This window comes from Leguminivora glycinivorella, chromosome 7 (genome assembly GCF_023078275.1).
Source record: "Leguminivora glycinivorella isolate SPB_JAAS2020 chromosome 7, LegGlyc_1.1, whole genome shotgun sequence".
Taxonomy (NCBI): Eukaryota; Metazoa; Arthropoda; class Insecta; order Lepidoptera; family Tortricidae; genus Leguminivora; species Leguminivora glycinivorella.
This window is the reverse complement of record NC_062977.1, coordinates 19,075,038-19,088,871: the sequence shown is the minus strand read 5'-3', so window position 1 is coordinate 19,088,871 and position 13,834 is coordinate 19,075,038. Positions and strand designations below refer to the sequence as shown.

At 37.0% G+C, this 13,834-nt stretch overlaps 1 protein-coding gene across 1 annotated transcript in view; it reads left to right on the top strand.

Moving 5' to 3' along the window:
* Positions 1–4,463: 4,463 nt before the first annotated feature.
* The window catches only part of LOC125227748, a 48,691-nt gene continuing 39,320 nt past the window's right edge, over positions 4,464–13,834 (top strand). The window contains exons 1-6 of the mRNA XM_048132062.1: positions 4,464–4,678; positions 4,775–4,942; positions 5,120–5,271; positions 5,899–6,095; positions 7,962–8,042; positions 9,134–9,281. Coding sequence (XP_047988019.1) covers positions 4,596–4,678; positions 4,775–4,942; positions 5,120–5,271; positions 5,899–6,095; positions 7,962–8,042; positions 9,134–9,281 — 829 coding nt within the window. The 5' untranslated portion in view covers positions 4,464–4,595. The remainder of the gene's footprint in view (positions 4,679–4,774; positions 4,943–5,119; positions 5,272–5,898; positions 6,096–7,961; positions 8,043–9,133; positions 9,282–13,834) is intronic.

Below are 13,834 nucleotides of genomic sequence, written 5' to 3'. Positions count from 1 at the left end.
ACGTCAATTATGCGGTTATTTCGTAGTTCATTTTCAGAAAATTTTCATGTGATTAAATTGCAAATGATGAATCATCAATATTTTAATTTTAAGTGATGTCAAACAGCACAATTCACAATAACATTATAATGATGAGTACCTATACTCAATGCGTAAAGATATTTTTAGATGAACACATTCGTACAATACAAATTTGCGTGGAATTTCATTATTTATCATTTGCCAAAAGATGCAAAACTAAACATGTACAAAACACCTTTATCATTCATATCCCCTGACTTTAAAGTAGTTAAAAGCTTTTACAACACTCACCGAGTCTTTCAACATTTTGCCCCAAGGGCGTTCATATCGCCACAAGGGCGTCCTTGTTAGGGATTAAACCCCAAACCTCTTTGCTGTGCCTGCTTCCCAATGAGCCATAAAACCGAATGTCTGCATTGGGACCACAGTGGCTAGAATTAGCGTAGATTTATCCTGGTACTACCTCCCTGTGTAGAAACGGACTCCCCGTCATATTTTCAGGTAATCAGCAAGTAATTTCACTACCTTTGTTTATATAAACACATATTTTGCCGGTCACAATATTTACATTTACAATCCTTTAATGTCATATGTCAAAGACAGACGTTCGGTAATCGACTGTTTTTTATGCGTGTTTATCGATCACATCGATTTTTCATTTATGTTTTAAGAACCAATAATTACAGAAAGCAATTATTTGTCCTTTTATTTGTGTATTAATTTTGTTAATGTTTAACATATTTATTAATTTATAATAAGCATTTGAAATAAAATGTTGTAAGTACTAACAAACCTCGTAAACTTGAGCTCTACAAACTTCGTAAACTTGTACTTATCAAACTTCGTAAACTTGCACCAATTGTCAACCTCACTTTGTCGAACAACAAACAAACATTCTATCAATATTTCTACACATAATTGGTATGAAGGGAAATCACAATAAAATAAGTATACAATTCGTACATTCATGCTTAAATAAAAGAGCAATATATCTTTATTATAACACACATAACGTAAATGCTATGCTGCCAATTTCTGTGTCCATCTCGTGGCTATCACTTCTACTCGACGCTAGATGACATTAATAATTTCAAATCAGCTTCTTCTAGTACCTGTTAAACCTATTTTTCGTTAAATTGATGAATGTAGAACACAGATAAATAATTTTAAATGATATGAATCACACATCCCATGAACTGACGTCTTTATGCAATTTCTCAGATACCATAATAGAATTTTAACAAATGAAATGTACTTTTAACTTTATTCTTTCTGTGATTTTGGCAGCGTCTCCCCAGCCACTACCAAATATCCCAGCACCTCCACCAATTTTGTTCCAAACTCTGGGGAATAAGTTTGGAACAAAAAGAATTAAAACATTGCCTGAATTCATCTCCAAAGGTTTATCACTATAACTGCTATCATTATAACTCAATCTGTATAAACGTCAGTCAAGCAAAGGAATGATTCATACCTTTGGTTAGCAGTGGCTACACTGCATGTATGGAATGACTGTTAGAGCCTTTCTCTAACCGCTGTCCTCGTAGTCTCCACACTGGTCAGCATGACTGGCATCTCAAGATCTGTATTAAAAAGGGGTAACTATGACTTACAAAGTCACTAAATTATCTCTATATAATATCACACATTTAGTTCTATGCAAGTATTATTACAAGGTTAATCTCATATTATATTCTTTCCATTATAGGTTCTCAAATCTCACTGAAATCATTAATTCCAAGTTGCTTATTAAAGTTATCACAGTTCCAACTATTTCATCATCATCATCATTATCATTATCATGACCATTATCATTATCATGACCATTATCATTATCATGACCATTATCATTATCATGACCATTATCATTATCATGACCATCATCATGTTAGTTCCCTTTGAACTACATAAATGTAGTACTTAAATACATATGTAAAGTATCTCAAAGATACTTTCCAGTCACCATTATGGTGCATCAATATTCATACCAAAGTACTACACAAATAATGCAGTAAATCAGTAAACAAAGTCAATTTCTAACAACATTTGTCTTTCATTATAGTTGCTATTATCTCAACTAATGTATTGAGATATATCAACTCAATTCAGCATATTCAGGATACAAAATTCCACATATGATAGTCAAACTCAATATGAAAGCTTTGTAACCATTCTCTTACAAAGTACACTTCTCAAACATGTCTCTCATAAACACAACTAAGGCAAGTACATTAACACCACACATAGATCAACACATTACAGATTATTAGAGATATTTCATAAACAACAGAACACCTCTGTCGTACACATATTATCAAAGCCACTTATAGTTACATCATAGATGTTTCATAAGCCACAGAACCTCTCTGTGGTAACCACATTATCATATCAGTAATTACTTTCATAAACATGAATTTAACCAACACATGAAAAACCCATAGGGAAATCAGGTAGTTCTTTCATCTGGCACATTACCAAATCCATCTTTATCAAATCATACATTTTCTTAGACACAATATACAAACTTAAAGCTATACATTTACATGGTGTCACAACGCTCCACACTAGTGGCCAACGCCTGACAAATATCATTATTAGACCCAAAATGTGTATGAAGGTTCGTCAACCCTCTCAGAGTAGCGCTAGTCTGTACACATGCCCGAGGGCCCTTACAGTGATCACCATCTTGGGGGTCCTCCCAGAGGATGCGTGAACCCATGGCCTTCAGGTGTCAGCGGCCAGGTCTCACAAACTCACTGGCGTTTACCAAGGCCTGGGGCGCGACTCCAACCCCAGCCAAACTCATAACTTTCCTCATATTAAATAGATAGCACAATTACTAAGGCTGGACCGCACCCCCAGCCCCCGGTGGCGGTCATACCAGCATCAGGGCTACCCGATGCCTGGTCCCAAACTCGTTGGGGCCGCGCTGACTTACAGCCACGTTGGCTCTTTCCCGCATTCACCATGCGCCATTTTGTGATGCAATCATGTTAACTACATGATCTTTATATGCATAAACGTGTAACAACTCCCTGCCACACTCATTTCAATATATCATCCATAACGGAAACACCATCATCGTAAACTTTGTAATAATGCATAGCAATAATATTCAATCATGAAAAGTTAGTTTTAGGTTAAATATACGAGAACGTTTTGGGAGAATAACTCCTCTTTTATCAAGAGATAAAAAACACCACTTAGCTTTCTTTGGTGACTCGGCTCCCCTTGATGAGCACTGATTCGAATATTAATTTACATAATTAAATTCAACACGCCATAAAGTGACAAACAGGTTTTTACTGGTTTGAATGGAGGTTGTTTCGTTCAGTTGGTAGTGTTGCCAGGTAACTCGCGAAACGTCGCGACATCAAGGCCACCAAGCAAGAGCAAGTGGTTTGTGTATGGACGGTTGGGGTATAAGCAAAAGGGGCCCGATTTTAGAACTTAAAAAATGTTTGTTAAAAATTTTCATTTATTATTTTTGAGTGTTTGTAATTTAAAAACATGAAAGATTGCATTAAAATAAGCAACTTTTATAGAATGAAGTTGCTTGAAAAACCTACTTATTTAGGAGTTAGAGCAGTAGGTACGAAGTTGCGAATGTTCCCATAGTAGTTACTAAGGCGCCAGAGACTTAGAAAATTTTCGATGATTTTTTTTACCAATATAATCTATGTTAATAGTGATAAATCATAATATATAGAACACGTTTAAATAAGGATGTTTTGTTATATAAACTTTTTCTTTTCCTTTAATATTTACTGAGATATTAGGGTTCTAAGATTAGTAAATGGCACTAGCACTTTAAAAAAATTAACGCGTGTCTAGCAAACGGTCTAGGATACAAAATGACGACTTTTATATAGGTATAGGTTAGGTTCGTTAGGTATCTTCAAACGGCCGAAGGCCAAACTGCACAGAATAGGAGCCCTGCGTAAGCGGGGCTCCGTCGATATCGCTTTCTGTCTCTGGCGCCTTAGTAATGCTACGGGAAAATTTTGCAACTTTGCACCACTCTAACTCCTAAAATAGCAGGTTTTAAAAAACTTTAATTTATAAAAGATGCTTATTTTAATGCATTCTTTCAAATAAGAACAAAAAAACGTGAAAAAAGTCCCAGAATCGGGCCCCTTTTGCTATACTCTGACCGCCCCTGTCTATACTACTGTAATGTTTGACGTTATCACGTTAAACTACCGTCCGTAAACCGACTCTACAGACAACCAATTTTTATCATGAGTTATAGAGTGTGGCTAATGAAATATTGCCCCAACTTTTGGCGGGAAATTCAAAAATGCATACATACATACATATGTATGTATTTCTTGGTAGACTATACATTTTGATTTTTGTCATTTTCGTGTACCCAAACTTGAACTGGCGTACTATTTTTAAGAAGTGTGCGTAACGGAACGTCAAACCCATCTGGCAACACTGCATGCAAAATGCATGCGGGTGCATAGAAAAGTAAATTATCTGAAATTAAAATCATAAACACAATGTATGTTCAATAAAGTCAATACAATTAGCTTTTAACTAGTTATTAAAAGAGTGATTGGTAAGACACAATGGAAGCTGATTCTACTACTTTGGACAACAGTCCAAAGGACACAAGTTTTGAACCAGCTTTCCCGTTTCCTGTTAGCCCAGGGTAAGTCTTCAAAATAGAATGACGAGTTGTTCATATTATTATAGGATTAGTAATCCAGTGCCGAATGTATTGACGGCCTAATTTTTTTAATTTAAGGAACAACCAGCTCTACAACACTTTTGCAACGCGCATTGGAGAAAGGAGTCTCGAATGGCAGATTACTGAGAAGCTGCAAGCACATGGACTTCTTCTTAAAACAATAAAGTGCCCCTCAGGGAAGGCAGAGTGCAGAGTTGTGTGCAAAAATGCCAGAGTTATTGATAGGTATGTTGGGACTAATCTGTGCCTTAGCTTATCTGATACAATGTCTTCAAATTCTAAAACAACCAACAAGTTTCTTGTTACCATGGTCAATCTTTGGCCTTTCTTAAGACCCTACTTACTTACCTATAAGGGCTATAACTGCTATAAGTCTTAGTCAAATGGTCAATATTTTCCCAGAGTCCAATGGGTATGTGAGGCATGTGGCACTCGGCAGCCGGTGCGTCTCGGTTCTTTCTTCATGAAGCTCCAGTGCTCCCTGCTGCAGGCGCTGCAAATCATCCTGGCGTGGAGTGAGGATGCTGACATCATGCAGGCTGCTCAACACTTCGGTATGATTTATTACTTTGAGATGAGATACTATTATATACATACATACATACATATAATCACGCCTGTATCCCATAAAGGGGTAGGCAGAGCACATGAACTACTCGACTTTCAGTGCCACTTGGCAAAAAGGGGTTGAAACTATTATACAATACTTAATATTGAAATAGAATAGAATAGAATTCATTTATTACATATGAGCCTAGATTTGAAATCCATCATCAGAAAAGCATAAATATAAATGAGTAGTGTTATGTCATCAGGAGTTATTTGTCTATGAAAACATGACTTGTTGAGTATTGAAATTAAGAGTAAGCCGTTTTGAAAAGACAATCCTAAAATATATTGCAATTTGGATTATATTTTTGTATACACTACATTTCTTATACAGATTAAAAAATAAAATTTAACTCTTTTATATCAAAGTTTTATATTTTATTGCATTCTTAATAATTATGTACAAAGATAATAAATATTATAATTAAATGTTTCATGCTAACATTCCTATCAGACTGGTGAGTGGTATTTTTAACTGTATTTCTGTTTTATGTATCAACTTAAAAAAAAATTGTATATTATGTATAAAAAGTTCACAATGATAATATTGAAAAACCTAATTCCAATTTCAGGAGTGAAAGATCGCATAGTCTCCACCATATACAACAAGATGGATGACCTAGCCATCAAGGCACAGATGAAGGACCAGCTCGGCGGTGAGAACAGTGTGGTGCTCGCCGAGATGTACCCAGACTGCGTCAACAGGCTGTCTCCGGACACAACTGACACGCCGCATGTTCATAGGATACTTATGCTAGCTGACACTAATGTGAGTAAAGTGTGTTCCCATCCCTCATTGTTGAGAAAATATAAATAATTTATTTTTACTTTTGCATCCCCTGTGTGTGGCAATGGCAAACCAAACCTATGTTTTTATGTACCTCAAACCAAATGGAGTACAGCCATTTGAATTTCATAAGAACTGAGAAGAAATAAATGAAATTTGCAATGGCAATAATTCAATAATAACAATTATTAATAGTGGAATATCTATTATGCCTGTTCAATGATATATCACACTATTCACACTATCACCCTAAGCACACCTTCTGATGACACCGGCGATCAAATATATGAAAGAGGTGCGTTCCTAGCACACATTCTAAGCTCATGTAGGTGAACGCGTACCATGCTTGTATGAGTGAGATATGACAGGCCGACTATTCGCATTTTTGACAGGCGGTAACTGTGAGGTAACCGAGAGTGGGTGGGCGGCACTTTCAGAGGGGAGCGGGAGTGGTCATACTGTATGATAGTACTCTTTATTATACTATGCCCTAAGGCTCACATACCTATGCTAAGTTAATTTGAATCTGAATAGAGTTGTATTTGGTTTGTTTGTTCAGTTTTTAAACGTAACAAAACCAACCTATTGGTTCGAATATTTATGTTTTTTTATTTTATTACATTGTCGGCACAGAACACCCCACTAGAAGCCAAATGAAAGCGATATTGTTCGAGACGCAAATCACCAATCCTTGCGGGGTGAGGCGGGCGCGCACGGTGCTGCCATTGGTCGTTTCAAATAATGGCGCGCCTTTATGATTAGCAGTAGGGATGGGAATGGGACATGTCTATTATAGACAATGGTACCGGTACCAGTACTGTGGTGAATTTGTTTTGCAACAAATTATAATATTATAATTAAATTATAATAAGGCCTAGTTACCCTTCGGGTTGGAAGGTCAGATGGCAGTCGCTTTCATAAAACTAGTGCCTACGCCAAATCTTGGTAGTAGTTTCCAAAGCGGACCCCAGGCTCCCATGAGCCGTGGCGAATGCCGATGCCGGGATAACGCAAGGAGGATCTGTAGAGTCTGTAGTGGTATTTAGTTCATTGATTAGTTTAGAATATTTAGTTGGTTATTTAACTTAGTAAACGTAAGTAAAAATGCACAGTTTAGTTATTAGTTACTAGAATGATTTTTATTGAGATGCTATCACAATTAAACTGTGCATTTTTACTTACGTTTACTAAGTTAAATAACCAACTAAATATTCTAAACTAATCAATGAACTAAATACCACTACAGACTCTACAGATTCTAGATAATTATTCACTATTACAAATCTGATAGTTCATAAAATGGTAGCACATGGTACGAACGGCAGTACGAAGTTCCCGCAACAGACATAAACTAACATGGCCCCATGCCTAGTCGTTTACGTGAAAGGGATAGCATATCACATTTTTAACTCGGTAAAGAGGGATGGACGCGCCTCGGCGCCGCTCAGCACAACCATATTGACCAGTATAAATGAACTCCGCGGACAATAAACAATATTCAACAAAATAATTAATTTGACTTAACTGTGGAATGTTGTTCCATCTTTTTTACATGTAGAAGTGTTAGAAGACTTGCCACACCACTTTATGCTGTAAGAGACCATTGTTTGCAACCAAAATTGATTATTTAAGATTTTTTTCCCGAGCGGACACGGACACTGTTAGCGGGTCGTATACTTGGGCGCTACTGATCGGTGTCGCACGCGTTCAAACTTTTATAAACCTGATTTGTCGTATGCTTGGTGACCGCGAGTCGCCCTGTAAGGGCCATCTTGTTGTATTGATCTGTGATTGTCGGGCATTCAGAGGTTAACAAAGTGTTATTATAAGTTCTTATGTTGATTACAGCACATACCAACTCGCTACTGGCTGCATGTTATCAAGGAAGATAATAAGAAAACACAGGCAAATACCTCACTGGACTCTGAGGTGAAAATATTTCACTTTCTCATGCATGTTAACTGCCTTTGTAATGATAGATATAATTGTAGGAAGTTCATTAATTTTAAGATTTTAATCAATATTTAATTCGACTTTACGACAAAGAGCTGGATTGAAATAAAAACAGAAAATAGTTACATAATGTTTTTATGGGTTCAAAATCGCTAAGTTTAACCAGTAATTCAGGACAAAAATAAAAATGATATAATGAAACTTGATTTTTAGTCCGCTTGACTAGGTCTGACAGTCCATTCTGGCACATTCTCGCAACTGCGGTATCCCTTCGGGAACCCGTGCCTCACACAACACATGTGCCTGGCCGAATCGGGCAACTTTAGCCGGCACACTTGATCACACTCCTTCACGTGGACTGCCTCGCTGGCCAGTACGGCCACGGCGATTAAAAGAAAAAAAGCTTTATGGCGGCCATGTTGAAAAAACACGTTATTCTTCTACTATAAATTGACGACCGGTCTGGTTCAGTCGGTAGTGACCCTGCCTGCTGAGCCGCGGTCCTGGGTTCGAATCCCGGTAAGGGCATTTGTTTGTGTGATGAGCACAGATATTTGTTCCTGAGTCATGGATGTTTTCTATGTATATAAGTATGTATTTATCTATTTAAGTATGTATATCGTCGGTTAGCACCCATAGTACAAGCTTTGCTTAGTTTGGGGCTAAGTTGATCTGTGTAAGGTGTCCCCAATATATATTTATTTATTTATATTTATTTATAAATTGTATGAGTATATATACTAGGCGTAAGTAGGTAAAAAACGGATGGGAAATCTGAGTTGATTTTCCTTATTTTTTCCGTTTTGTTGAATTTATTAAGGTGGGAGGAAAAAATCCCTTTGTCATTTAGTATGAGTGGTAAGAAAATTTATATTATTGTCTACCTGCGATGCCTATGAGGCTGCTTAGGTAAATAATATACATGAGTCATGACTTAGCAACAAACATCGGTGCTCATTATACAAAGATATACCCTTAGCTCCTTAGCTGTTGGATTCAAAACCAGCCCCTTTGCTTCATAGGCTGGACCAGTCGTCGAATATTAACATAAACATTTTTTTTTTCAGCACCTAAGAGCAACAGTAGAAGAGGTGATACAGAAGGCAACGCTCCCCAATTCCATAATAGTTACGGGGAACAGCGTGCCGGCTATAGAGGGCGCCTCCTCCACGCAACAGCTATTGCAGCACTGCGATGCCGATATGCAACATTTTTGTGAGTTCTTACTTACTTTTTGAAGAAAATAGAATAATCTTGTTAATGTGTAATTGTGTAGGTTTTCAAATATTTAAGATGCTTAAGTGAGACGTAAAATAAGTGTATGTTTTTAATCAATGTTGAATAAATTTAATATACATAAGAATCAGAAGTCGTTTTGTAGCCAGGTATATATTACTTGTCATTGGAATTCCCTAGTCCCTACAGCGCCACAAGTTAGAAGAGCAGTATGTTTATACAAATATTTTTTAGCCGGATTTTGGGTAGCTTTAATCCGTAGGTTGGATTTGCTTTACACTTTTAGGTATATTCGTACAATGTGACCTTTTTATTATTTATGTTCTTGCGGTCTAAACATAATTTAACTGGATGTCAATTCGTCTCAAGAAAGTGTTTTGTTATTATTTTTTGCATGAGATGTCAATAGTTAAAGATAAGTCTAATTCTTTTATTTTTTGTTTGATTACGTTAATATTATGAATTCATAAAGTGCTGGTGGTACCAAAACTACCAAATTTTAGCTCATAGTAAACTTTCAAATTAGTAACAAATTTAACTAAAATTTTTGTCCTTATTAAAAATCCAATTATTATTATTCATCCTTTTACTTCCAGTGACTTCACGCATTTGGCGCGGCGCTATGACTCTATGCGCAGCTTCCAGGGAGCTGTGCGCCGGCGCAGGGGCGGGCTCAGGAACAGGGGCGGGCTGGTGCGCGGGCGCAACACAGCGATACTTAGACGCGGCCTTGTATCGGGTCGCGCGCGCCGAGCTGTTCGCGCATGCGCTGCAGCTCATAGCCGAGGATACTGACAAGTTGGATTGATGTGAATTGCTAAGAGTCCATTTCAAGTTATTTTTTAATTATATTCTTTACTAGTGGCCAGTTCTAAAAACTTTCAGTGTCGCCCTCGTATCTATACGTAGTGTTTAGAGAGCTGTGCGCAGAAAGAGGGGCGGGCTGGTGCGCCCTATACGCAGTTACTGATGTCTACTTAGACCCGGCGCTTTACCGCATTACTTTACCTTCTATGTTATTTTCTTTGTATGATATCATGCTCGTAGCACAAATACTTGACAGTATTTTATTATTAAGTCTTCCTCATTCCTCAACCTTAAAACCATTCTACTAGTAGACAGTATGATCAAATTGGCCACATCTTGTATATTTTCTAACATTAGACGAATACCTGGATCTGGATTGACCTTTAACCCTTAAATGCGTAGTAATGTAAATATGCATCATGTATTTATGACTCTATTGACAGTATGTCAAAATTCAAATTTGAATAATCTTTGTCAAGGTTATGCATGTAAGGGTTAATTAACTTACAAATTCAGCTTTCCTTATTGCAGACAATCCATTAATTAGTATATACTATATATACCTATTTATGTTATTTACAAGTGTTCTTTTTTTGTTTAAATATAAGTATATATTTGATTTATGTTACTTTAATTAGTTTATAAGCTATAGTGTAGGTAGTGTATCGGACAAACATTTCCTTTTTTTATGGATTTTAAATGATATTATTTTACTTACATGTGCCTTATCGATGAGATATTTCTCTGTCTTCCCATGTGCCTTCAAATGATATTATGTACCTATATATTTTCGTTATGAAAATAAGTTTATTTTTTGTTTATGAGTCTTGTGACAGATAAGTTCATTAGATATTTCATGTTTACTAGAAATTAATATTATGTTAGTTGTTAAGCAGTTGTGTGTTAATATATTTTGCACTTCTGATAAGCATACAAAAGTTTGAATTATATGATACAGTTAATATTGTCTTCGGTTACCGCGATAGGGACTCATGAAATAAAACTATGGAAACGGATTAAATCGCGTATAATGAATTTAAAAATACATCCCGTTTTCGAATTAAAAATTAAAATGTGCAAAAGCTACCCACTTACAAGAAATATTAACGAACCATTTAATATAGATTTCTAAGTGTTATACAATATTCAAAAAAAAAAAAAACGAAGGCTGAGGCATTTGTGTTGTATGGTGTTGGACATTTGCAGTTTGTTTCTTTGTCAATTTTGTGTAGATTAATTGTTAATTATTTTTTAACAGAGTAATGGTAATTTTTTTTTTTTTTGAATATTGTATAACTGGCTTTATTAATAGTGTGTGAACCTGCCTTAGAAATCTATTATTTGTGGTCATGGTTCGTTAATATTTCTTGTAAGTGGGTAGCTTTTGCACATTTTAATTTTTCCTCAGTCACCCGTTGACCACGAACGCTGTAAAGTTATTGTTACTGTATTAACGTTATTCATTGCACATTAATGTCTTCCAGTTTTTTTTGCAAAAAGAAGATTTTTGAATGATACCTAAAACTTATCGTACTCCTATGTTGTGAATACAAGAATGCTTAATAAATAGCAGTATATTCTTAAATATTTTGTTTCGACTTTCAAACCAAATCCCAACATAGATGATGTTATTATTGTTAGTTATGTTTATGTAATATCGGTAATTTTATTGGTGCTTCTCGACTGCTTAAAAAGTCTGATAGTAAATTATGTTGCCAATGAACATCAGTGGAGTTGTAAGTGAATTGTCGACGTTTAAGATGAGAGTTAGGTACGCTTTTTTTGAAGCTTTTGTAATTTAGTTTTTTTTAGACTTTTGTTAGACGTTGCATATGTATTTAAATCTGTAACAAAATCGGATATTTAATATAATGATACACCATCCTTCTCCAACAGTAGAGTTAGTTGCCCTAATATTCATTTCCCAGTATTTTTTGAAACGCAAACACTATCATGAAAACATACCCAGTTTATAAACACTTGCTAAAGTATTTAGGGTGTCTCTCATGGTCTACGTAGTAGGTATAGCGTTTTCAAAATAAAAGTTCTTAATTTTAGCCAACGAACGGTACCATTTACCCAGGTACCTACTAACTGAATAGCGTTAATCACTTCAGCCTCACTGTTATAATATACATAACATACAAATCACACCTGTATCCCATGAAGGGGTAGGCAGAGCACATGAAACTACTCAAGTTTCAGTGCCACTCTTGGCAAGTAAGGGGTTGAATGAAAACGAAACTGACATTGCAGTGACAGGTTGCCAGCCTCTCGCCTACGCCACAATTTAACCCATATCCCACAGTCGACTTCTACGACACCCACGGGAAGAAAGGGGATTACTGTTGATGTGGGTAGCACGAGCGGAAAATGCAAGGCGGATGATTTCGCGAAATCTAAATCCATTAAATCTACTCGCAAGTCGCAAGCAAGTTCTGCTCGTTCTTCAGTCGTCGCCAGAAAGAAGTTGCTAGAATTAGAAGCGGCAGAGGCAAAAGCGCGTATACAAATGGAATTAATCGACAAAAAGCTAGCGGCGGACCTAGCACAATTGGATGAAGAAGAAGAAGAAGAAGAATACAGTTCACAATCGGAAGCTAGTGAAATTCACACTAACAAAGAAGTGGAGAAGTGGTTAGACCGCAGTCAACAAGAACTGAAGGGCCAGCCTGTGCCACCAACGGAAAATAAATTGGACAAGCTGCACCCGCCGTCAGCGCTGGCTGCACCAGCGCGCGACGGCACTGAAGATACGGTTCACCTTTTAGCAACGGCACTGAAAGACATAGCCGCAGTCTCCTCTACTAATGGACCTAACGCTCGAATGTTGAGCCGTCTCTGCACACCGCGAGATTTACCTTCATTTTCCGGTGACCCCATGGAGTGGCTCCAATTCAAGCAAGCGTATGATGAATCAACGGAAGTGTGCAATTTCAACGACAAGGAAAACCTATGGAGGCTACGAAAATGCCTTCAGGGACCAGCTAAGGAAGCAGTTACCTCCCTGTTAATAGGAGCCACTGCGCCAGATCTAGTGATGTCTACTCTTGAGCTACAGTTTGGCAATCCCGATATAATTATATCTAAAATTGTACAAAGCATTAACAAACTGCCGGTGATGTCTCAAGAGTATCATAAGGACATAGTGTCTTTCTCCGTGAAGGTCAAGAACTACGTTGCAGCAGTAACAGCTATTGGTCACGATGAGTACCTAAGGGGGATGAAAATCATATCCGTAATTCTATCAAAATTGCCAACTGTTTTGCTATCTAAATGGATTGACTACAGCTACCCGCTTATCAACGAGGGCAAGAAACCAAGACTCGCTATTTTGTCAGATTTTTTAAATGACGAAGCTCTGAAAACATCAAAAACAGCAGTTATACTGGCGGGCGCATACAGTGACACTAAACGTAAACAAGGTGATTTTTACCGCTCTCAAACCGTGCTAGTGCAAAATGAACTCTGTGACGATGTGTGTAAATTTTGCCGTACGTCAAAACACGACCTAACAGACTGTAAAATGTTTAAAAAATCACTACGTAAAGATAGGTGGGCCTATGTGAAACGCCACGGACTATGTTATAAATGTTTAGTGTCCCGCCACAACAAAGAAACCTGCCCCGCGCCCTGTTGCGATAAGGAAAACTGTGGACTATCTCATCACCGCTTGTTACATTATATTTCACGCGCCAATAATACAAACCCTCAATCTAGTGTGA